Source organism: Argentina silus (genome assembly GCF_951799395.1).
Source record: "Argentina silus genome assembly, chromosome: 1".
NCBI lineage: Eukaryota > Metazoa > Chordata > Actinopteri > Argentiniformes > Argentinidae > Argentina > Argentina silus.
Window position 1 is genome coordinate 31,808,450 of NC_139655.1, and position 25,285 is coordinate 31,833,734.

General features: G+C 40.7%; 1 protein-coding gene across 3 annotated transcripts; it reads right to left on the bottom strand.

Moving 5' to 3' along the window:
* Positions 1–185: 185 nt before the first annotated feature.
* On the bottom strand, positions 186–17,890 carry rbbp8 (retinoblastoma binding protein 8). 3 transcript variants are annotated; one of them, XM_083673454.1, is made up of 19 exons: positions 17,853–17,890; positions 16,584–16,764; positions 15,592–15,634; positions 14,657–14,752; positions 13,710–13,822; positions 12,265–12,337; positions 10,304–10,476; positions 9,310–9,411; positions 8,397–8,512; positions 7,102–7,593; positions 5,725–5,863; positions 4,519–4,592; positions 2,954–3,038; positions 2,701–2,847; positions 1,356–1,404; positions 1,169–1,259; positions 909–1,050; positions 664–689; positions 186–533 (listed from the first exon to the last, which is right to left on the bottom strand). In XM_083673454.1, the coding sequence occupies exons 2-19, from the start codon at positions 16,702–16,704 to the stop codon at positions 495–497; spliced, it is 2,121 nt and encodes a 706-aa protein (XP_083529580.1). In that variant the 5' UTR covers positions 16,705–16,764; positions 17,853–17,890; the 3' UTR covers positions 186–494. The 3 variants fall into 3 exon arrangements, with proteins under 3 accessions (XP_083529580.1, XP_083529579.1, XP_083529578.1); XM_083673453.1 differs by lacking the exon at positions 664–689 and having other exon boundaries at positions 2,954–3,035; XM_083673452.1 differs by lacking the exon at positions 664–689.
* Positions 17,891–25,285: the final 7,395 nt, after the last annotated feature.

The window sequence follows — 25,285 nt, forward strand, 5'->3', positions numbered from 1 at the left end:
AAATAGTTGCATGACGTTTTTCTTTGCTACTAACTGCTCACCAACATATATGCCTGAAAAGCCAAATTTGAAGATCTATATGAAGTAAGTTCATTGTCAATTTTGGGGGCACTTTTAGGTCTCTGTCGTAGTCCAGTAGGGTGAATTATAGACATTTGAAACAACCTAACTTATAAAGCATTTATTTATTACAATCTGTTCCATAATGTAGATCTTCATCCACAAATACACCAAATAAAAGGACACTAAAATGGTGGTCAAGAGTGCAAGGTAGTTTCATAAAAAAGCATTGGCAAATTAACCAAACATTTGCTGCATACATACTGTACAATTAAGAGACCCTTGTTTTATTTTGAGGCACTCAAATTAAGATACTGGGAGAGTGTGTATCAATGTACATGTACTGCAGGCTTATTTTGGTTATTTCCCAAGGGCCTTGGTCTTTTGATCCTTATTCTTGGGGGAAAACATGACATTGTAAGGTATTCTCCTCTTTATGCGCTGGTCTGGCTCATCATCTTCTTTAATATAACCTGGGAGAAACGGAAAACAGTGTTTATTTGGGCCTGAAGACAGCAGGGATAAAGAAGTCTAAGATCACATCTAAATACAGTAACAACATAGTAGTAATTCCGCGACAATTGAACAAGCTATGACACCCACCATCTCAGATTGTTCTGGAATGGTTTCTGTATTTAGAAACAGATAAGTATTCCTGCATCATTATTTTGTAGAAATAGTTTAATTCCTGAGAAATAAACTAATTGATTGTACATAATTTGGCCATTTTCATTTTGTGTGATTCATATAATGTTCAATAGAATATTAAATCTGAAAAATACCCCCACCCTACATCTAGGACCAGCGCACTCCCCAGATTAAGAGAGAAAACCCTTCTGGTAAATCACCTCGCTCTACACAGGTTTGTGTTGACGGGAAGCCGACCTCCCAGAAGTGTTCTGGGGTAGATGGGGGAATGTAACGGAAGCGGTGCCTCGAGCAGGCTGACAACTTCTTCAACTTCTCAGCTTCTGGAAGGTCCGCATAGTACTGAAGAAGACAGAACACAACTTTTAACTCAGGAACAAAAATCATTGTCAGCTCTACACGTATCCACAGAAAACTTCATATCAAAAGTATAGCATTAAATGACCATAAATCGACTCACAATTTCACACTCCTTGCACGTGTGACCCTTGAGTTTCCTTCTCTCGTCTTTCTTGCGGACTACATCCACATGTGCAAAAGATGCTATATTTCTAAATACATTGGGAGAGGAAAAGGCATAATTTGAAAGTCTCTCCTGTCATAATAAGTGTTCCCTTGTGCATCTAGTGTCAGGATAGTCATCTCACCTATCTTTATGCTCTCCATTGAGCCTCTCTGGTTGGTTTGGAGTGTGTGCTATATGAAGGGGAAAATAAGAAGACAAGAGAATGAGTGTTTAATAAATAATACATACAGTGCCCTACGTAAGTATAGGGCACTGTATGTATTATTTTAAATTCTTTCGGCTTTATACTAAAAAAGTTTGGATTTTGAAGTTTGAAATCAAACAATGAATATGAAGTTAACACTTCGAGTGCCAATGCGTCTTTTCACATGATGCGACTTTTATAAGTTGTCGGCCTGATCACCAACAGAAACAAGACAGGGAGGCACGCCCCCATCTACCTCGACGAGGTTAAGTAGAGAGGGTCAGCAGCTCCTTGGTGTCCATATCACTGAGGACTGAAAATGGACCCATTACACCGGCACAGTGATCAAAATGGTGCACCAGCATCACAGAGGGTGGTGAAGACTGCTCAGTCCATCACTGGGGGTGAGTTCCCAGCCATTCAGGACATCTACACCAGGTGGTGTTTAAGGAAGGCCTGGATGATCACCAAAGACCTCAGCCACAGTATGCTCTCTCTGAGTTTCTACAGGGAGGGGGGTGCTATGGTTTGGGCATGTATAGCTGCCACAAGAACTGGCAAACTTGTCTTAATTGATGATGTTACTGCTGAGAGCAGCAGCAGATCAAGTACAAGCAAATGCCTCCAGATTCATTGGATGGCGCTTCATCATACAGTAAGACAATGACCCCAAACATACTGCCATAGCAACTAGGGCCAAAAAACAGAAAGTCCTTGACTGGCCAAGTCAATCTTCATATTTAAATCCAATTGAACATGCATTTCATTTCCTGATAAGATTTTAGGAAAAGAAACCTCAAAACAAACAACAACTGAAGATGGCTGCAGTACAGGCCTGGCAGAGCATCAGCAGAGATGCGCCTGGTGGGGTCAATGGCTCGCAGTCCTGGAAGTTATTGCATGCAAAGGATTGTCGACCAAATAGTAAACATGAATGCTTTATTTGGATATATTATATATTTTTTCCACTACTTTTGGAGCCCTGAAATAGGGGGAGTATGTTTAAAAAATGTTGTACTTGGTGAACCCAATCTGAAAAAAAAACAACCATTGAATTAAAGCTGAGAATCACTACTTTGACCTCATAGTAATTGTTTGATTTCAAATCCAAACTGTTGGAGTATAGAGCTAAAGTAGACAAAATGCTTCCTCTTTCCAATACTTATGAAGGGCACAGTATCTCTTGAAGTTTGAGTCTTGTGTTAGTTGACCAGGTATTGTAACAGCGATTGCATTCTCAACACATTTAGCTAATCAACTAAGTAGAGAGTTCAATGTTTACCATCCTCTTCCTCCTCTTCCTTCAGCTCCTTTTGATGGGGTTCTTCTTGGTCCAAGTATGAGCCTTCTTGTGGGCACGACTCATACTCCTCGTAGGTCGTTTTGTCGAAGATTTCAGCCAAGCTGTCATTGGCCTTCTGGCCAATTCCTGAAAGGGAGGTTAAATGTTGGTTGAAGCATGGTAGGTTTGGTTCCATGTTAACCATAGTTGAAATGACATCAGAAAACAGGGTGCAACAAAAGGTATACTGTACCAGAGACAGTGCTGGTTCTGTCTGAGACCCGGAGAAGCAGGCTATGGCTCACAAATGTGCAGTCCATATCCACAGTCTCTTCCTGCTTGAAAATCAGAGACACAGTCAAACGGGTCTTTTCAATGGAAACCAGTAACCACCTTTCCTGGATAAGTAACAAATAACATTCCCCCAAAAAGAAATATTAAAATTAAAATGCAAATGGAGAGTTTGGGGGATTCAAAGTTGTATTGATATTTTCATAATAAATACAAAGAGTACACATGAACAACAAAGGCACATAGGTCAATACCAGACAGACATTCCCCCACCCCCACGGGACCTCCTAAATCAATAGGTACATTTCAGCAAAAACATTATATCAACAAATTACAGCAAGAGTGCAACGCTGAATAAACCAATTACTGTTGATTAAATGCTCCGACAGTCAGAGAAACCTCAATGCCGCTGCTGCAGCAGACACAAGGTGTGAAGTGCTGCTGAAAGCCACCACAAGGTGGTGTACTCTACTGTACACCAAACTCTACTGTACTCTCCCTCACTGTCCCTCATTCTAGCCACACCTGCCTGCCTGCTCGCATTATCCCTTGACGCCGTTCTCAGATTTCAATAATGTGAAATACGTTCAATGTGAACTGAAAGTGCCAGAGCGGAAAATTTTAGACACGAACTGCGCTCTTTGCTTTGTGAGCGTGCTGTGTCCATACAGCCTATTGCTGAAATGCGTGGAATCATTAAATTAATTTGGAAGCATTGCATGAGCTATTTAAGCAAAGGTGTGCATAATTTAGAGACAACATAAGCCACAAAGCAGGTCAAATCTATAAGTAAAAGAAAAAGTGCCAGGTACATTGAACTGCATTTTTAAGTCCTGATATGCAACGGTTCTTCGTGATGTCAGAGATAGTGGGCTCCAATTTGCTTCTGCTAAAAGTGTGCTGCACCCCACAAAGTTTAGTTGATATGGGCACTACATTGGTAATTTTGGTGGTTAACCACTGTCTACTTTTGTTTCACGAGGGAAAATAGTGACATTAGAAATGTGCAAGGACTATTAACAAACTGAGTTTGATCTTGGAAAGAGATTACAAGACATTAGTTGACAAATGTGAACTTCAACTTTAATCAAACGAAAAGGATACTGGTCACTGGTTTATTTACTATTTTGGTTTGTGAAATACTGAACTTTGGTCTGAATATACTCTGAATATACTTTTTTTGTGCATTATTTGGGCCTCATAGTTCTTTGCTATAAGTCCTCTTAAAGTGTATGAACATTGATTATTTATTAGCACATTGCACAAAGCTTTTAGCACAAATATTATCAATAAAACAATAACCAATTACTTTTCAGGCTAGTGGATAAATATTTTGTTTTGTGGCGGTCCACAAGGCTACTCAAAAACAGTGGGTAGTGGTAGTTTGTCCTTGCGACCAAAAACAGTTACATAGAGCAAGTACAACATATGAATAAATACCTGCAAATAACATGTAAATAACATACATCAAGTACCGGTTGTAATCTGCAGGTGACCTAGAGGAGAGCGTGATGTAAAACATGTTACCTCTGCTGCTGTAGGGGTGTTTATGTCGTACTGGGAGAGGGCTGCTGCAGGGTCCATGCTCCACATCTGCTCCACTGATATGAGTTTGCCAGGACAAAAAAAAAAATAAATAAGTACACTTTGCTTGAGTTACAGGTTGTCTGTTTTAGAACAGATTTTAAAAACGCCCTGCGCAGCGACCTTGAATTCCGTAACAAATCATTTCTGGTTAAACATTTGGCGAGTAGCACCACTCTTCTCTGAAACTTTAAACCCAAACAGCAGCAGATTAGGGTCACATGACTCGGAAATGGTCCTTAATATGTAGAGTTGCAGAAGTTGGTGAATTGTAGAAAATTATTATTTTGATTGACAACGCATAGCCAATTGTGCTGTAGATGTATTACTAAAGAAGGCACTGTCTCTCTTTCCCAATAATTGCATTTGTGTGAAATACAATAGACCCACACCATAGAATTGCTAGCATTTTGTGGTGCAGCGGGTTTAAAGCAATGTTTTGTGTCACGTGTGTTTGCAATACATACCGTTTTGGTATTTTTGTGTCACCTCTAAGTGCGTCTGCTCCGGCCAACATAATCTAAACATGTGGAAGTATTACTACTTTCCGTAGGCTAGATCCCCTAAAACATTGTGTGCCCAATGTTGCCAGCAAACAGCGATTGCCACCACTTACACCTTAATTGGGCCAATTACTACCTCAGAAGAAGGTGTTAAACTGAGAAGGAGGGTGAGCTGGCCGAAGTACAACATTTGATGTTGTATTAGCTGTGAAAGGTTTTGCCAGTGTATGCTATGACTTCAGGATTGCAAACATTTGATTTTCAGCTGAGGAGCCCGCTCTCATCCACTCACAACTGTAGAGAACACCTTCCCCTTTGTTCCTGTCGCAAACCATACACACACATTTCCCTCTCTGAGGTTCCATTGGGGCCAAAACAGACTAATTGGCAGAATCCTCAACAGACCCTAAACCATGGAGTACTGGCTTTGCATCAGATACCACAAAATACCGCATCAGATACAGCATCAGATACCATACCAATACCACAAAATAGCATCAAATAAAAGCTGAGAATCTGTACTTTAAAGTTTGATTTCAAATCCAAACTTTTGGAGTGTAGAGCTGAAAGAAGAAAAAATGCTTCACTGTCCCATTACTTATGGAGGGCACTGTATATACAAAAACAATAGGGACCCTGCTCTCACCGGCATGTGAAGGGGGTGTTGTTGATGTAGTACTGCTGTTGTCCTGTGGACAGGGGTTGGGCTGCAGGACACTGGTCTTCTCCAAGTCCTCTTTGCCCTCTCGGCTCCTTTTCATGCGTGGCCCCTGATTGTCCTGAAACTAATAGTGTATAGGAGATGTAATAGTGAAAGGTGACTATTTTAGTTATTCAGTGATACACTGGTCAAGTGGGACGTCACTGACACCCAAACAAACCTGCAGCGCAGCAACCCTGACATGAAGAAGGTAATATCTGGCTGCCAAATGTGCTCCCACCATAATATAATTTAATATTCTTAATTATTTCGTTTTCCTCATCATCCCAGAAACGGAGACAGTGAAAAGCAGTTTAGAATATATTTAGTTTTTAAATCGGTTTTCGGCTATATTATTGACAGTTTCTTTTTTTTTTCTTTAAACATTAGCCACGTTACTTCAAACAGTTATGAAAAGTTATAACAATTATTTGAATGACGATCAACCTAAAATTCCATCACCATCACAGCCCTAATCGAGAGATATAAATGTGTGCTTGTTATAGTGCCACCATGTGACAGATCTGAATGACTGCATATCATAGGTCCTGAGTGTCAGACATCATAACCATATTTATGTATGCACTCCTCAATGATCTATATTCTATTTCCCAAGTAGTTTGTTTTACGTTAAATATTATCCACTACTGCAAAAGACCCCAAGTAATATCCACACGGTTGTGACAGCATTTTTTGGAGAGGAAACTAAAATGTTAATGCCTTGAAACACATCATGGATTAGCAATTCAGCACATTATCATAATTTCTCGTACTGTTACACAAAATCAAGATAAATCTATTACATCATAGTAGACACTGCTATAACCAACCTCTCTAAAAGTCTGTTGTTGGCTGATTATAGCTATTGCTAGCCACATTGGCTACCATGATATCCTGAAAGTTATCAGCCAATAAAGTTCAGGCAGTTGAACTTTATGGCTCTTTCTAAGTCTCTCTAGGCCATTTATCCACTCCATGCATTTGAGCCAATTCTGCCACAGAAACGGGTGAATACTTATGATATTTTCTGTTATTCTGTTATTTTTAATCAATAAAAGAAAATCTTTTACATTAAAAGTGTCCAACTATGTAGATCAGTGGGGGGGGGAATCCAAATAATGTATTTCAGATTCTGAAGGAACAAAATGTAAAAATTGCAGTGGTGTGAATACTTTTACAAGGCACTACAGTACATGGTGACTGACCACAAAGTATGGTTGATAATTTATGTCCCAAAAGTCTGTTTATGTGCAGTGCTTATGACAGTCATGATAAAGCATGAAAACAGAGAAAAGGGGCAAAAGGAGAGAAGTGTTGCTCTACCTGTTGAGTAAATGAGTCCTGCTTGGAGATATCATCACTGAAAGAAGTGGAGGGGTGCTTGAATAGTATAGGATGCTGACTCCAGTCCTGTTTTTCTGCCCCAGAGATGCTGCTACCTCTCTGGACCATGAGTGGGGACACGAGAGCCTCCTGCGGGGCTCTGTGCTGCTCCTGAGCTTTCCCCTTAGACAGAGTCTCTCTATGCGAGTCCGACAGGTCCAGAGGTTTGATGACAACCACCCCATCTTCCTCGCTGCTCCCTGCTTTCTTCCTCTTCGATCTTTCCAGCTCTTTCCTTACGACTGGGTTGGAGAAGCCACACATGGCCCCACTAGCCGAGGCTGCTCTCAGGGGCGCAATGCGAGACATCCCCTCCAGTTTCCGGTGTGAGGAGTCTGTAGAGCTGTGCTTGCCTCTGAGGGGGAGAGATGGGGACTTGTCCTCTGTGGTATCGGCATGGGAAGGTGGTATTACAGATCTGCCAGTGAATACCTGAAAAAAAAGACCGATTTCAAATCCATAATTGGGTTTGTAACAACAAATTCAAATGATACTGCAAAAAGGGGTTAGTTTTGGTCTAACAAATAGTGACAAAGTATTAAGTTTGGTGCAGATACACAGTGTATCACCCCATCATCACCATGCCTAATTTTAGGGTTGCTTACACAGGGCACTGTCTAAGAGCTGTCCCCCGAATATATAGAGATTACCTGATTTTATCAGACTCTGTGCATAGTGACATTGCGGTGAGTACTGCAATCAGGTCCTCTCCATAAAAAAAAATTATAATAAAAAAAAAAAAAAAAAACATTTGCAGAATTGTTCTTTTACTTTTACAGTGTGCTGTAGTCTGTAATCTCAAAATCCAGAATCTTATCTCAATTTCAGACTGAGACAACACAGTACAGAATGAAAATTGTGCCGGGTTGACTTTTGAAGGCACTGTATCTAAAGGACCATGGCCTATTTATTATTATTCTGTGAAGCGCATTGTGTTGCCTCTGTGCATGAACTGTGCTATATAAATAAAGTTTGATTTGATTTAACCAAACCCAATAACAAATCAAAAACAAAATGTGTGGAATCAGAACCAAACCAAAACCAATATGAATTTGATTTCTCGCTACTTAAACAATCCCGATACCTTGAGACAGAATGGATATGACCAACATACACTTTGTCTTTACTTCCTATAATGTCATGGAAATGTGCACGGTAATGGAAAAGCATTACATTTTGTATACATTTCACTGAAGCACTCCTAATTAATCTCTCATTGCTAGAGACCACATTACCTGTGTTGACTGAATAGGGCACTTGGCTCTGTTGGGGTTACACATCAGCCCATTAGGAAGGTCAAGGGGACAGGTCTCAGCCACCACAGCCTCTTCAGGACTCTGGATTCTACCCCCTGAAACATTTAGAAGAAGAAGCAGAAGAAGACGACAACATAATGTGGTTTAAAGCATTCAAGTGTGACATTTAAATTTGCTTATATAATTGGAATCCCCCTATAAACATAATTAGGAGAGAAGTTTATAAGCATGTTGGTTAAAGTATTGTGAGTATAATGGGTGTGCAACTTGTGTGTCAACACATGATTTGAGAGGGCGCTGTGTCGTCTTGCTGGGTGATAGAACTACAAGAACAAAAAAACAAGTCTGAGTTCCTCAGGTCCCTAGTCATGACTAAGTATATATTTTTCTGACATTTGTTGTCCTGTTGAGGTAAAGAGGCCTGATAACTTCCTCTCACACCCAGTCTAAGCAGACTAATGTTGTGGCAAATTCTTCCATTTGGTTTCAAACCTGTCTGCCACTAGCTTGCACTGGCTTGCACAAAGATCAGAGCAAAGCTAACACCCGCCAACCACCAAATGCGGGAAGATTTTGGCATTGGCGGGTAGTAGTTAGATAGCAGCTTACAGCGACCGCGTGAGATAGAAAACATGCAGTGGAAAATATTTAGCAATATCTTTGATAGACGCATAGGCGCAAAACTTAAAGCATGCAGGCGGTAATTTTCAATACATCAGGAATCATGTTAATTAGTTTTTTTTTCTTTCTATATCTTTGCATTAAAGTGGTTTAAAAAACATGTGGCTGGTAAAAAATTGTGGCTGATGAAAGAGTGGCTGGTGAATTTTCTCAACTTTATGCCCTGACAAAGATGCCGCCATAGTGGACAACCAGCTAAAGAAAATCTTACCTGGGGTCTGAAGAGTATCCATCTCACATGTTTCTGGTACTAGAATGCCTTTTCCTTGGCTTCCCGAGGTTAGAAAGGGGCAGTGCTTTCCTTTCGTTTGTTCTATTAGATGAAAACAAACCAAATGAATGAGTCAACACTGTGTAGGTCCATATCCTTATACATTTACATTACATTTATGGTATTTAGCAGACGCCCTTATCCAAAGCGACTTACAACAATACATTTGTTTAAGTAAGTGAATCATCTATCCAACAGTCATCATAAAACAAAGTAATCAATGCTCACACCAGGGGCAGTCGTAATGCCAGTAGGCAATTATTTTTTTTTTTAATGTATTTTATTAGCAGGAGAGAACTTGTACAGGGGGGTAGCGGGGGTGAAGAGGTCTCTGGGGTTAGGGTTAGTATAGGGGGGGGGTAGTGAGGGTGAAGCGGTCTTTAGGAGGGACTGTTAAGATGTAGCCTGAAGAGATGGGTTTTCAATCTACAGCGGAAGAAAACTGAGTGTTTTAAAAACTGAATGTGTTCTAAACACATTGTTTAGAATTGTTAAGCTTGTTAAGCTGTCTGTGTGTGTTTGAAACTGAGGATGCTTCAGGGTGCCAAGTCTCAAGGTAAGTTTGAGAGGCTTAAATGCGTTATTCACACGACGGCCATTGTTCATTGACTACCCTGTGTGAAATGCACTTTTAAACTCAAATAAACCTGAAACTTGAGAGCACAATGGGTTTTGACAAAAATAATAATTTGCCATTTATGTGGAAGTTTTTGGACTATATGACTCATTTTCTTTAAATAAAACAGAGCCAAAAATAGAGCTCTCTCATGAACATTATATTGAAAATCACTGAAACTTGTGTGTACACATGCACAGCTGCTCTATATCTGCGATGGAAATGTCATTGGAGCTGTGTATGTAAACTAAATATCAATATCCTAAAATACAAAGTGTAAAACATTTCTCTGTATGTTTGTTCCAAACTAAGACAGACCATTGAGTGCTGAGCTCTGAGACTGAGACAGAGGCTTCTCGGCGTAGCGGACGTGGTGTGTCTCCTTCCTCCTCCTCATCTTGCTGACCACAGGCAGAGAAATATGCTGCAGTGGAGAGTCTGGGATAATGCCCTCCTCTGGCTCTGGAGAGGAGACCTGCTGGTGTGCCAAGCTGGAAAACCAACACACAGATGTAACATAGTCTATCCCTGCCTCGGCGGACACAGGGTTAAAATACCACAGACCCAGAAAAGACAAGGCAGTACTTCAAGTCTCAGGAGAGCTTGAATCAAACCCTCCAATGCAGTATTCACACGCAGCTATTTCCCAATTGTCAAATATAATCACAGAATTAGGGATGTAACAATTCTGGTATAAACCGTAGCATTCTTCATTCATGGTTCACAGGTTGCAACATTTGTTTGTATTTGTTCTTCTTTGGGCTCTATATTCAAATCAAACAATTACTATGAGGTTAAATTATAGATTCTCTTTCATTTGATCGTGTACATGTTGGTTTCACCATTTAGCCATGACAACACTTTTTATACATAGTCCCCCTATTTCAGGGAACCAAAAGTAATGGGACAGATTAATATAATGTCCAAATTAAGCACTCATCACACACTAATGTAGTATTTGGTCAACAATCCTTTCCATGTAATAACTGCCTGAAGTCTGCGTCCCATTGACCTCACCAGACGCTGGGTATCTTCTCTGGTGAAGCTCTGCCAGGCCGGTACTGCAGCCATCTACAGTTTGTTTGTTTTGAGGTGTTTCACAGATGAGGTGGATCTTTGCAACCTGTAACCTGACCATCCTTTTTGAGGATAACTAGTGGTTTGCACCTTGCAGCGAAGCCTCTGTAGTTCGGCTGGTGGCGAATTCTGCGGATGGTAGTCTCTGACACATTCACGCCTACCTCCTGGAGAGTGTTCCTGATCTGTGGGACAGTTGTTTTGGGGGTTTTCTTAATTATGGTGAGCATTCTTGGGTCATCCACTGTAGAAGTCTTCCTTGGTCTACCAGCCTGTTTGCAATTGCTGAGTTCACCAGTGCTTTTTTTTCTTTTTAATGATGTGTTGAATGAACTGTTGATTTTGGCAAGCCTAAGGGTTTGGCTATGTTTCTGATAGACACCAATAGCAGACTCCAAAGACAAATGCAAAGCCTAGAATCAATACTAGACATTGACAGCTCTCTTAAGCCTGCACAAATGATTTACCAGAAACACCAGTCATTACTTTTGGTGTACTGAAGTAGGAGGGACTATGCATAAAAGTGCTGTAATTTCTGAATGGTGAAACCAATATGTACATACACCTAACATCAAATAAAAGCTGAGAATCTCTACTTTAACCTCACAGTAATTGTTTGATTTCAAATCCAAACTATAGTATAGAGCCAAAAGAAGAAAAAATGTGTCACTGTCCCATTACTTACGCTCGGCACTGTATTTTGATTCAGATTATGAAAGCTTGTGTGCATGACCAGTGCAGAGAAAACTTATTGTTTTGCATTGGAGCCTGAAATTGAAAAGCATTTAATTTAGATTTTATCAAATCAGTTCAGACTGTCTCCACACTTTCAAAGTGAAAACTAATTAAACATTTTAAAATTGAGATGCATAATATGTGAACCCCTGAGTCAGGACTTGTTGAGAGCTCCTTTGTGAGCAAGCTGTGTAATCCTCTACCAACATTGCACACCCGACTAGGCAATATTCATCCATTCTTATTGGTCAATTGCTCAAACTCTATCAAGTTGCTTTGGGATTATTTATCTTCCAGCCTTTCCACAGATATTGAACCAGTCCAACTGTAAAAGGGACACTCGCTGTCATTCTCTCTTTGTGTTAAGCCAGTCCAGTGTAGCTTTGGACTTGTGCTTTTATAAGGCAATAAGGCAATCCTTGAAAATGCTAATTTAAGCAAACACTGATGGGGACGATGTAACTCACCAAGAATCCTTCAGTCTATCCAGCTCCAGAGTCAGCTTTTTGTTCTCATTCTGTAAGCTGTTCCTCTCAGTCACTGAGAAATTCAGAACAAATCAAAGTGAAGAGGTTAAGAGAAATTGAATGGGATGGAATAGATCATGTTGTTTTATCCAACCCATCTTTTCAACATAACTGAATCCAAAATAAGGTTTAAATGAAACATAATAAGCTCACTTCATTGTCTATCCAAGGGAATCAAGGGTCATCCATATACATACTGCAGTGCCCTGAAGGAGTAGGCCTGACGCACAGGGACATTTAACCAGCAGTAGTCTGACTACAAGGTGCGCATGCTAACTACGGTCCCAAGAGAGTTCATTTATTCAAAAGGGAAATGTGCAGAAGTACAGGGGTATTTTTACCACAGTAATATTAATTTGTCATGAACAATTGTAAAATATTTTTTTAAATATGAATAACTCTGACAATGATGGTCCTCTGTGGCTTAGTTGGTAGAGCATGGCACTAACAACGTTTAGGTTGTGGGTTTGATTCCTGCTGGGACCATATATACTGAAATGTATGCACTCACTACAATGTAAGTCGCTTTGGATAAAAGCGTCAGCTAAATGGCATGCATTACAACTGAATTTTGCCCCCCAATAACACAGTGGAGCCTCAGTGTATTTTCTTTTTGCGCACCCTCAGATTCCCACTCTGAAGCGCATTTCACAGCCTCTCTGCCGCCCAGTGCAGGTTTACTTGGTGAGGCCTGTTCCTCTCTTCTTGGACTGAGCTGAACAGAGAGAATGAAGCGCACAGCACAGGTAGTCGTACTCTGCTATTTCCCCAACATCCTGGCTATTTGAGAAATTATTCAATCTTTAGTACTTTGGTAAAACTATTTAGTGCATCTACAGCATTAGAGTTGTTTGGCTTTCATGACTGAAAAATTGCAGGAAAGCAGACACTAATTTGCAGACCACCAGTGGCTAACCCTAACCCTGAGTGCATAGGAATGTAATATTTGGGAGATAACACTGGAAACAATGAGATCATTCAGGTTGGCCTTTTCTTTCAATGTAAAAGGAGATACCTGCTTCCTCCAGACCCAGCAAAAAAACAATGTCTACACTGTGCGATACAATGAGTGAACCTGTTGCGGAGGAATAAAAGTGCACTGAACAAAGAGAGAAGTGGTGGAAGAGAGTTCCCTTGTGAACATACTGGTGATGTGGGACTGATGTGGTGGGACACAAAACACAAAATCAGTGCCATATACAAGTAGAGTTTGGTCAACACTGTTTTAGCTGAATGAGATCTAACCTTGGTTAAAATCAGTTGTGACTTCAATCGCTACCATGTTAGCGTCTCAATGCTCCCCTAATGTTTAGGCCTCATTAGGACAACTTAACATCCAAATTTAGGGTTAGTTTCTGAGGTGTAGTATATAAAAGTTAACTCACTGAGCTCAGCAATAAGCTGTAGGTTCTGTTGACGGACCTTTTCAAACTCAACTTGCTTCCTTCTCATGTGCTCCTCTGTAACCGCACAGCGATCACACAACCCCGCCCGCAATCTGACAGAGAGAGAGAGAAAGATGTTTTAATAAAAATTATGAAAATGGAAATGTCAATAGCAGAAAGAGCAACAAAAAAAAAGTAAGCATTTCTAAAAAGCAATAGATCTATCTATTGCAATAGATCTATATTGTGTAAAGATAATTTTGCAGATAGAATTGTTAATAGTATTTTTTTCTGCACTGCGTGTATGCATTTGCTGTTTACACAGAAAGTTTCGCAACGACAAAGAGAATACGATGGGAAAGTAAATTCTTCACAGCCCTTTTCCTGTCCTCCATGCTGTCAGAGTGAGCTCAGCATTTTTAGCCCAGATGCTAGCCATCTCTATGGGTGTTTGTGATCCGCTTCTTATTTCTGTGTTAAATATGGAACAGTGGGTGATATTTTCCAGACTCTACTTTCACATCAGGAGAATGCACAGGTATTATTACAGGTATTCAATGCATTCACTTGATCCAATCGTTGATCAACAAGGAGACATTCATAATGACAGTATAAAAGTTGGAAGAGCTAGAACTAACTAGATGTAGTGATTGTAGCCAATGTTCTATTCAGGTCAGTGATTGACAACAGCAGGACTTCAGAGAACAAGAGCTGTCCCTGGATATAAAGCGGATATCCTGAAATGTCCAACTTTCCCAGCATATAGGTAGGTAGGCATTAAGCAATAGCCCTAATAAGAAAGGGGGACAGGAGGAGTGGGAAATAATCAAATGCTCATGAAAGGAATAATAAAGGGTTTGAGTGAGTGAGTGACAGAAACAGACAGAGAGAGAAAGTGTCCTGCACAAAGCCACAGAGAGAGACAGCACATAGAAAACACAGGGTACCTGTCTTCCAGGACTGTGACAGTATCCTGCAGGGTTTTTTGTTGCTCCCGTAGCAACTGGTTTCTGGTGTAGAATTCCTCCAGTCTCTGGGCATCTCTACCAGAGGAAACACAACACCACCTCAGATACACAGTCTCTGGGCATCTCTACCAGAGGAAACACAACACCACCTCAGATACACAGTCTCTGGGCATCTCTACCAGAGGAAACACCACCTCAGATAGACATGAAACATGATGGCAGACAGACCCCAGGGATCCCAAGTAATACATTTCAGAAGAAGAAAACACCCAAAATGAGCTTGTATCAACGTTGAAGTTTTGTTGCTTTAATCTGTATAGAAGTTTCTAAAATGTTTTGTCATAGACTCTTGAATGACTGTGTAGAATGAGAAACACACATTTCATCCTAAACTGAGTGTATAACAAATCCATACGCAGCTCCATTGAGGTAATGCAGGAAGTGGTTGCCAAGCTTTCATTCCATTCCATTTTTGTAGGCTTAGCGTTCAATAATGTTTGATTTAGTAATACTATAGATTGGATGAAATATGTTAACATTCCAATTCAATATTTTATTAATTAGCCTATGCACAATTGTGGTCTAGTAATTGGGGAACATAGTGTTTTACAGTAAGGAATGCAAAGACATCACAAACATTACTGACATATTCCTGGTCACTATTTCCTTGTGGCAATCTTATCCTATAAGTAGGAGAGACATTTCCTATCATCTCCTTATGAACTGGAGTCAGATCAAACTTGTTCACTAACTATTCTACACTCCCTGGACGATCTAAGATACAGAACCTCACTTCAATTGGAAACCTGACTTTGCTTAAAAAAAGAAAGAAAGAAAAATTAATGTAGATTCTTAAATTAAATCAACACACAACTCGGCTAAACAAGCAAATAAAAGAATGATAAACTACTCACAGGCATCGCTCCTTCTTCAGCTTGTTCACTTTTGCTTGTGAACCTAAACACAGGTAAAAAGAGTGAAATGTTTTCTCTGTGTTCACATTAGCTTTATAGGTCTGTTCATAGGAAGCAGAAGTTGACGTCACTCTGGCTCACAGAGCTAAAAGCATTCAGCGATTGCAAACAAAGTATGTCATATGGACTCCTGATTATCAAATGTGTGTCAGAAAGGATCGTCAAATATTACCCCAAATGGTTGAATTACCCTTTAACACAAAACTGTTTGAATAAATGGCAGAAAACAACAACCACCATAGGCAATACACCTCAGTTAAACAAGACCATTTTCTAGTTAATGGTACATGAAATTATAGGGGATATCCAACCTCCAGAGGAGCAGAGGAGTGGACCCAGCCTATGCACAAGCAAGTAGCCCATCTTCACTGACAATAGCGTGAAAGTCAAAGTCATATAGTATCTATCTGCCAAATCTCAGTTGTAAAACAAAAACAACCCATGCAGCAAGGTTACAGTGGAAAGCAAATGTTGACACGAAGCAGCAAACTGGTCAAGCAACAGACATGCAGCATCCTTACCAGGCCAAAAATGAGTAGTTGACATGTTTTCGCTCACAGGACTCCAATCAAGAGGTTGTCCAAGTGTGTTGATATTAAAGCAAATGCAAAAGGGCTATCTAACGATTGCCTCAAAGCACATCATGCCTGTCACTCATCCTGTTGCTCAACAGTTTGACAGTCAGAAGTTATATACACTGTAACAGCTTTTGTTTGAATGAGTTGCACTAGCCTAGATATGAGTTTGCAAGAGAATGCTATATCTAAGACAAGGACAAGAAGTTAAAGCTTGAGTGAGTGACATGTAGCCAAGTAAACAACATTGTTGTAACAAGGAAGCTTGGCTCCATTACCGCTGTTTGTGAAGAAATGTCAAGTTTTAAATTCAGTGCAGCTTAGGTTGGATAAAAAAACATCCTTGACTTTCAGTACCTTGTAGTGCACTGTCGTGACACTCTTTCAGTCGACCCCATAGCTCCCTGAAGAGATCAGTGGTCTCAGAGGCCCCACTGCAGCTAGGGCTGCCCCCACCAAGCCCGGGACTGCTCATCATCCAGCCACACTGTCCTGTTAGCACCCTAACTCAATCCCAAAACTCCATTCAGCATCAAATCTGCACACGAGACAGGAGGGTAGAGAGAGGGAGACAGAGAGAGTATATCGATGTAGCAACCAGGGAGGAGAAGGGGTGTACGGGGGTGGGGTTGAAAGAGGGTGGCGGAAATGAAAGAAAAGAAGGGGAGAGGACATGGTGGAAGAAATGTGTTAAAGCAGATTTATCTGTGTGAGAGTTTCTAGTTCTTTTGATCTTTCAATCATACAACTTGTGTTATGTCATGATTATTCAAAGACAATTCATAGGACATTTTATTGAGGATTTCAATAGTCATCATATTGTCACCGCCATGTTTTCAAGCCGTGCAGTCAGAATTGCACTCCATTGTCCATTTCAGACTGCACAGATACACTGCCCCCGTCTGTTCTCGCCTAGCCTAGCCTGAATTCTAATCAGGTTAAAGTTTTTAAGTCAAACAAGCTCCCTCCATCACTTCTCACAGACTGTATGAAACAGCAAGTGGGAGGCACTTGTTATGGCCAATCATTAATGTTTTCTTGACACGTGTGTACCTGAATCAGGAAAAGCCTATATGCCGCGATGTGTAGACTGGTGGTAGTGGTAGGATATAAACCATTATGGTATTTGAGAGATCTATTCATCGCACATATATGTTCAGTTGATGGTTGTGATGATTATTCAAAGGGAAATCATAGGACGTTTTATGGAGGATTTCATAGCCGTCATGTTGTCACCGCTTTTCAAGCCGTGCAATCAAAAACTGAGACATCTGACTGCACAGATGCACTGTCCCCGCCTGTTCTCACCTACAAGCATCGCCTGACTTAAGTAGGGTTCAATGTTGAAGTCATACAACCCCAATGACATGAAGCACCACTCCAACAAAACTTTTTTTAGTACTCGCTATGAAAAACACATTAGCAAAAAAGACACTTGTCTTGACTCTACTAGCAAGGCTTGCTAACTTAGCTATAGGTAACAGGCAGAAGTTGTATTTAATCTTCGTTTAAATACAACTTCTGGAAGTCTGCGATTACTCTTAACCTCTGTGTAATGATGGATTGTAATAGGGTTATTTGAAGATTAGTTTAAAATTGACACAATTCCATATTCTCACAATTTACCTTTCTGCAGACGAGTTACTGACTTTCAAAACATCTTTTGGGGTTCGCGCCTTGCATAGCATGCTGGAAAGGCAACAAACCTTCTCCGTTGTCACGTGTCCAAATAGGATCTGGCTGCAGCATCTGCTGAGAGGTCCCGGAAGACCACTGAGAGGCACCGTGCTTGTGCGCAGGGTTGCGTCCCAAAACATTTCATGGTTAATGTGTCCGAAAGATCATAGTGCCGACTGTTTACTACTACATACTAACCTACTAACACATAATCTTACAAGGATGCTTAGAAATTACAATACATATCAATTAGGGAAAAGGTGTGACAAATATTAAAAGTTTTATTTACACGTTTCAATATATGTATTATTAATATTATTAAAATATTTCATATATACATGGAAGTTTGGTCTCTGGTGTGCTGGTGGGAATAAAAAACTTGGCACGTAATACAAATGAATTAATCACAAACATTGCATTGAAGTCAGATACATTAGAGGTCTTCACAGGTCCACCCAAACCCGAAAACCCCAGACCCGACCCGACCTGGGACCTGAGTGGGACTGGGTCCAAAAATGTAACTAGCTCTCGAGTTTCGGGTAAATTACACTGCATCTGATTTACCCGACCTGACCCAATAAACAGCTCTGATCACAAGAGGGTCGGATATAGTTGTCAGTATATCAATCTCAACCTCTGAAAACGTGCGCTACAGTGTAGCAGACGCGTCTGTCCACAAGCACCATCACACAAGGTAATAGCGAGAGAGTGAGCAACGTAATATGAGATGGAGATGGAGTTAGGTCACCTCACCGCATTTTGGCTATTTCTCCATGTTGATAAAAGGTCCAATTATGCACAACTCTCTCTCTCATTGTGGTACAGGTCTACAGCCATGGAGGCTGAACTGCGGAAATCAAAGGCAGTGAATCTGAAGTAGTAGACTCCTCTCACTGTTGCTGTGATACCTGCATCAGAGGAGACCAGCATTCATAAAGACATTGGAGCAACTGGTTTGTGATATTTGTCTGAGTGACTTGATATATGTAAATGAGGAATGGAATGTGCTCAACTCTGTATACTAGCATTACAAAATCATTAAATGGTGCTTGAAACCAAGGGTGAATCCCATACAAATTCTAAATAAGGCCAGTACTCACTTTGTCTAATTTCTTACAGATCTACTCGATTCAAGGCAACATGTCCAACAAAAAAGTGCACCATGTCTGTGTGTCTTTCATCCAAGTGATATTGATGGATGTCCAACTGATGTTGACCGAGCTACTCATTCAGTGCTACCAGTTAATCACACAATAACTCTGATCTCTCTATTCCTGTATTAGCAGAGATTTAGCCAAAGAGACTGAATACGCAAACGGCCCCAAAGTCAGCCATCTTTACCTTAATATTTTGAGTTTTGAATACTGCATCCAGAGTTTCCATGATATTCAATGCATTTTCAGACTGTTTACAAAAACTCTGATTGAATAATTCATTTTCTCCAAACCACTGATAAAGTATTGTAGAGTATTATGAGTTGTAAGGTAGCTTTTGCTCTGCTCAGCACTATTTGCTAAATCAAATTGGGGCCCAAAGTATCTAAACTAGTCATGGTTCTCAAAAAATGTGTGTTAGAAATCCTGTGCTGCCCATCTGTGGTCAGAAGTTGCAACTACATTTGGTGGAAGGGTTTGAGTAGCATTGTGTATGAGAAATGAAACCTGTCACTCCAGCCCCACAGTTACTCCAGTTAACATGAATGCAGTTTTCTGGTCTATCAAAGCCCCACCCCTGCCCTGACTTACCTGTCAGGATACAGGAAGCAAAGTTCAGTGTGTTTACACAACTCTCAGGCAGGCACTGAGATTCACCTGCCTGCTCCGAGAGACACCAAACTAAACACACAACTCACACTGAGAGAAGAGAGGCTGCTTTTACACAACTACAGGAGGGAATACTGTCCAAAATCTTAAAAAAGCACACAAATCTTAAAAGCACCACATTTGGCATAGAGGTAGATGTATGTACCCTGATAAAAATTTACATATGGAGCCACCACAGATTTATGGCGGGCCATTGCAAAATAGACATTGACCTCTGTTCATGTACTGGTTCTGTCACACAGTAGGATAACAAAACTCTCAATGGTGAGCATTGCATTGTGAGGTTTATCACAAGAGGACAGAAATGCATCTTTGAGCTCTGGCAGAACAGTCCAATTTGCCCAGGCATTTTGTTTTACCTTGACCAACAAAGTTTGACACTGTGTTACAACCTGTCAAAGTATTGGGAGTGCATGTGCCTTTTCTGGACCAAGGCCACCTGTGACTTTAATGGGCTGCCAGATACCAGAAACTCTTGCATGTTCCAAATGCTAGCCAAAGTTCTAAATTGGGCTAATTTGCCCACTCCCCTTGACAAGTCCTCTGACACTCCCATTTACTGCCCTGACTATTTGGTGCAAAGTTTGTGTTAGTCTGAGCAGACTTACCAAAATGGTCTTTGCACATGGTTTAACACTAGAAGCCCCAGGTCCTCGTTACGAACCAAAGAACCCAGAGTGACGTCTGGAGACCTCCATTTGTTGACGTTAGTGTAACAGTGTAATCATTGAATTAGATCAGTACCATGCCTATGCTTACATATGAACACAATAAAATTAACATATTGACAGACATAATTGGTATAACTGTACAAATGTAACAAAATGTATAAATGTAACAAAAAAAAAACGAAACAAAAAAGCACAGTCAAATGTGAAACACCATGCTTGACAACAATTAAAATAGAACACACATCTGAAGCAATAATGACATGTCATGAAATAAAATTATACACACCACTTATACTTGTTGACATATTTTCAAACACAGAATTGTCGGATTCAGCACCTTCTTCACATCTGCGCAATAAGCTTTCTATGTCAATAAGCTTTCTCTCTGTGAAGATTTCTTAACTGAAAAACAAATCATCTCAAAGATTTGTCAGTATGCACCGACCATCACAAACAAATTAAATTTTGCGGTTGTCACTTTTAAAAGGAGCACACTATCGTGCGTAAAACCATTTATCCTTTGTGGATAGTATTCATTTTGAGGTGGAATATCTGAAATAGCCTTAGAATATCACATATACCTTCAAAGTTGCAACAGTAGGCTACGCTTATCTCGTGAAAAAACGTGAATAAATCGTTGTATAAATGTATATCCCGGCCCAAAGATGAACTGGGGGGTATCCAAAAGCGCGCATGCCGCACCATTCTTGGCGCACACTAAGTCCTTGTTTGTCACGGTGAAACTATGCTATGACTTTGCTGCCAGCCTCCTCAAAACACCTTTTCGAGACTGGCTTTGACCTTAAACAAGGTACAGAGCAGGGAAATGAACACTTTAAAGCCACGCACAAGGACGGAACGTGAAAGGTTGTGGCGGGAGGTGATCACAGCGTCATTCCAAATCACCTTCGCTACAGTTCCCCTGTCTGATTAATCATGGATTTTAACATAACTCATGACATGATGAATATATAGTCTATCACGACTCTTATGCATGTTTTTTTTTCTTGATTTGTTTCTGCCACATACATTATCAATAAAATATTGAGCTTGTTATACCCATTCATTTCAGACAGCATTGACTGCTATGTATCAACTTGAATTTGAGCTATGTTTATTTGTTTGTGTACATTAGTTTAGAAATCAGATGCACGCTACCATGGATATTAACGCGGCACTTTTCCACGTGTCATCTATTATGACGATGAGTTCCAGAATCTTTGGATACGCGCCAACAAACTTAGAATCAGAACTATTGCTTTGTGGTTTCCTACGGATTCAATCTAAAATCGCAGCTTTTATCGACAAACTTGAATCTCTATGAACTTAGAAGCAAACACAAAGGGATATCCACAATGAAAAGCGTGAGTAACATTTTTGTATCATCATAATCTTAACAAGTTGCCTACAGGTATTGTTGGAAAAATAACCTAGAAACATGTCAAAATTGATGGGTAGCCTAATTGGTCTGAATAGGCTGTAGGCCATTCCAAAAAATATGCCCCAAAGTTGATAGTGTTACTCCCAGAGGCAAATTAATTTGAAGTTGGGTAATTTCCATGCTTGTTAATTTCGAACAATCTTTCCCCACTGTCAGATAAGAAGAAAGCGCAAGTCAAAGAAGAAATCTGGTCTTCAGGGCAGCAGTGGCCCAACGGACAAGTCCCTGGTCTCCAAAGGGAACAGGCCAACCACAGCTCTGCCTCTTTTCACTCCTGACCAAATGAACAATCATGATGTGCACCGCTCCTCTAAGGCCAAAAAGTCAGGGGTCCAGTGGGAGTCCATCCAGATTGTGGACCCCAATAACCCCAGTGCCATCAGGATGATCATCAGGAGGGTTCGAGGTCAAGACTCTGCTCAGAAGGCTGGGTCGTGTCCCCAGCTATCCCAGCAGGCCACACAGTGCCCAGGCCTGTCCCAGAATGCTCTGCAGCAGAGGCACGGGGAGGCCAGTGCCAGTCAGGTGCCAGGCAGTCTTCCCTGCAACCTGACAGGGCAGGGGCTGGTCGAGAGTCCCCCCGCTAGAGAGAGAAGGTATCACCAGTTTCCCAGGCCTAAATGGGTCATCAAGACCCTCAGAATGCTCCCAGGAAAGATGCGACGGAGGCTGATAGCCAATGGTAGACCCCCCAATGGGACTGGCAGCAAGAAGCGCAAGAGAGCAGCTGAACAGAGTGAAGCTGGAGATGTCATCAGATCAGCCAAACGCTCCCGCAAGAGCCAGCCCAGCAAGAAAAGGAGGAGAGCACGCAAACGTGTGCACAAGAATGTCACTTAAGTGACACTCACACACACACACACATACACACACACACACACACACACACACACACACACACACACACACACACACACACACACACACACACACACATACACACACCTACACATGCCCTCCCCACTACACAACACACCCCTCCCCCTCCCCCTTCCGCACACACACACGCCTCCCCTCACCACCAAATGCCCACCATTCCCATTCCCCACCCCCAGAACACACTCCACGACCCCCCCACCCCCCTTACACACACACACACACACACACACACACACACACACACACACACACACACACACACACACGCACAAACACACACAAACCACATACACTCCCGCCTTTCTTCAGCAGATACAAAAATAATAAATTGGGTATTTTTATTTGAAGTTGTGAATTTGTTTCTTTTTTTATGCATTCCAATGTGATTTTCCTCTTTAAAGCAGAGGGAACAAACATGATATTAGACAACCAGGACTATAGGAACAAGGGAGAAAAGAAGTCAATGATAAGTAATAAGCGGTAATTGATCATACAGTACAGGACTGAGACACACAGTGTGGTGGGTGAATAATGTCAAACTGTGTCAAGGCTTTCCCCGTGTAAAGCCCTTTCTCTGCAGGATTTGTGTGTATGTGTCCTCAGGTTTGACTAAAGGTTTAAGAGTTGAGTAAGAATTGTCAATGGTTTGAGCAGTTACTGTAAATGGAAGAAGGTCAGGAAGATATTGTAGACTTGAGTACTGCCTGATTACCTGTTGGTCACAAAGTTTCAAACGTGTGTTGGGTGTCAGAGTAAAGACCACTGGTCTGTCTGGTCTAGGCCGAGCCTGGTCCAGTTCACAGCTCACTCTGTTCACTCTATCATACACCACTGTGAAACACTTGACAGGTTGTCAGAGACAGATTACAGCACCATGGCTCAACATTACAAATAGAGGCAGGAGTTGCTTGAATCTGACTGGTGATTAGTTGATTAGATGAGGCTAAGTTACTTTTAGATATTATAGCCTACTTGTATACAAAAGCATGTCTGGACTGGCTTCCTCCAGATTCTCTCATGTAAGGACAATTACAACCATTCTACAGTGAACTTAGATGCTCCGTAATCGTGGCATAGCATACTATGCAATCACACAGGATCATTTGATTGCAATGAAATGCTATGCCATGATTGTGGAACATATTTTGCCTCGAAACTACTCGTTCAGTATTTTACACCGTATAGTTAGATAGTTCCTTACCCTAAAAGTAGTCTACGCACCAGGAGAAATTGTAATGAATGGTTCATCTGTCTTTAAATAGTCTCTAGATACGAACTTCCGCTAACTAGCAACAGCTAACAAAAAAAACATTGGCAGTGATAGGGGCTGCTTTCCCAAGTTACAATTTATATTTTTTGGGTCAAAAGTTTCAAAAATCACATTCTGTAATTCATAATATTTCTGAGTAATATGTGACATTTTCCCAAAATGTTTTAAACAAAGGACAAGTCCATATTATATGACAGATTTGGCTCTACACTTTTATTTTTTTATTTTGCCAGCACTTGTCTGTTTCAAGTAAATTCATCCTATTCAACCTGACTGGGGTGAAATACACCCTGTGTGCTACATTATAATGAATCAATTTGTTTTTAACTGATTTAGATACCTTATGGAGGTTCAAATTAAGAGTAACCTCAAGGTATCTCTCCCAGTTTCCCTGAAGGGCACTCCAATTGTTATTAGGTGTTATTCAACAATTTGTACACTTTGGATGCAATCTTATCCTTCTCTTCAAACATGTCAATCAATTCACTCTCTATTGCTATTTTTTGGTATGGTCACTGTGTGCCCTCGGAAACTAGACAACTGGGATCTGATTTGCATAACAACATGATTTGAATGACAACATTGAGTTAAAACAATCAAATCCAATGATTTTTGACCGTCCATAGGACAGGTTTCCACTAGTTCTGTCTATTTAATCTGTAGCCTTCAATGACTGGTCGCCAGTAGCCCAGCGCAAGAATGCACCTGTCTGATTGGCCGGCTCTCACTGTCCTGTTAATCCCAAACTAACCCTCAGATACTTGGACTCCTTTCAAATGATACCGTCAAATAAAACAACGTTTTATAAAATTTGAAAGGCTATATTGTAAAATAAGCACTATTCTTTTTTTAAGCCCGCACACAACAGCCTATTGCCTATAGGAGAGACGGGATGGACGGGACGGAAGGAAACATGAAGGCTATTTCTGAAGGCTATTATTAGAATGACTAATGACTAATGTACATTAAAATATAAAAGCAATATCAGCTCACAAGTGGAGAAGTGGTAAGAACACATTGTATTAACAACACATTAAGTATACCCATTACATTTATGGCATTTAGCAGACGCCTTTATCCAAAGCGACTTACAACAAATACATTTGTTTATGTAAGTGAATCATCTATCCATCAGTCATCATAAGAAAACGTTATCTATGGTAGGACCAGGGGCTATTGGCAGTCACAATGCTAGAAGAAGGAAGAATTATTATTATTTTATTTTTTTTAAACATTTTACAGGAGAGAAACTTGTACAGGGGGTAGTGGGGATGAAGAGGTCTTTAGGAGGGACAGTT

Bases quoted from the DNA above. Each gene is read 5' to 3' on its own strand.
- rbbp8 (XM_083673452.1), bottom strand. From the start codon at position 16,704: ATGATGAGCAGTCCCGGGCTTGGTGGGGGCAGCCCTAGCTGCAGTGGG. The intron at 14,753-15,591 runs GTGAGTAGTTTA...TTCCTCTGGTAG, and splicing joins CTGAAGAAGGAGCGATGCCT to AGATGCCCAGAGACTGGAGG. The intron at 1,051-1,168 runs GTGAGTCGATTT...TGTCTTCTTCAG, and splicing joins CGTGCAAGGAGTGTGAAATT to TACTATGCGGACCTTCCAGA.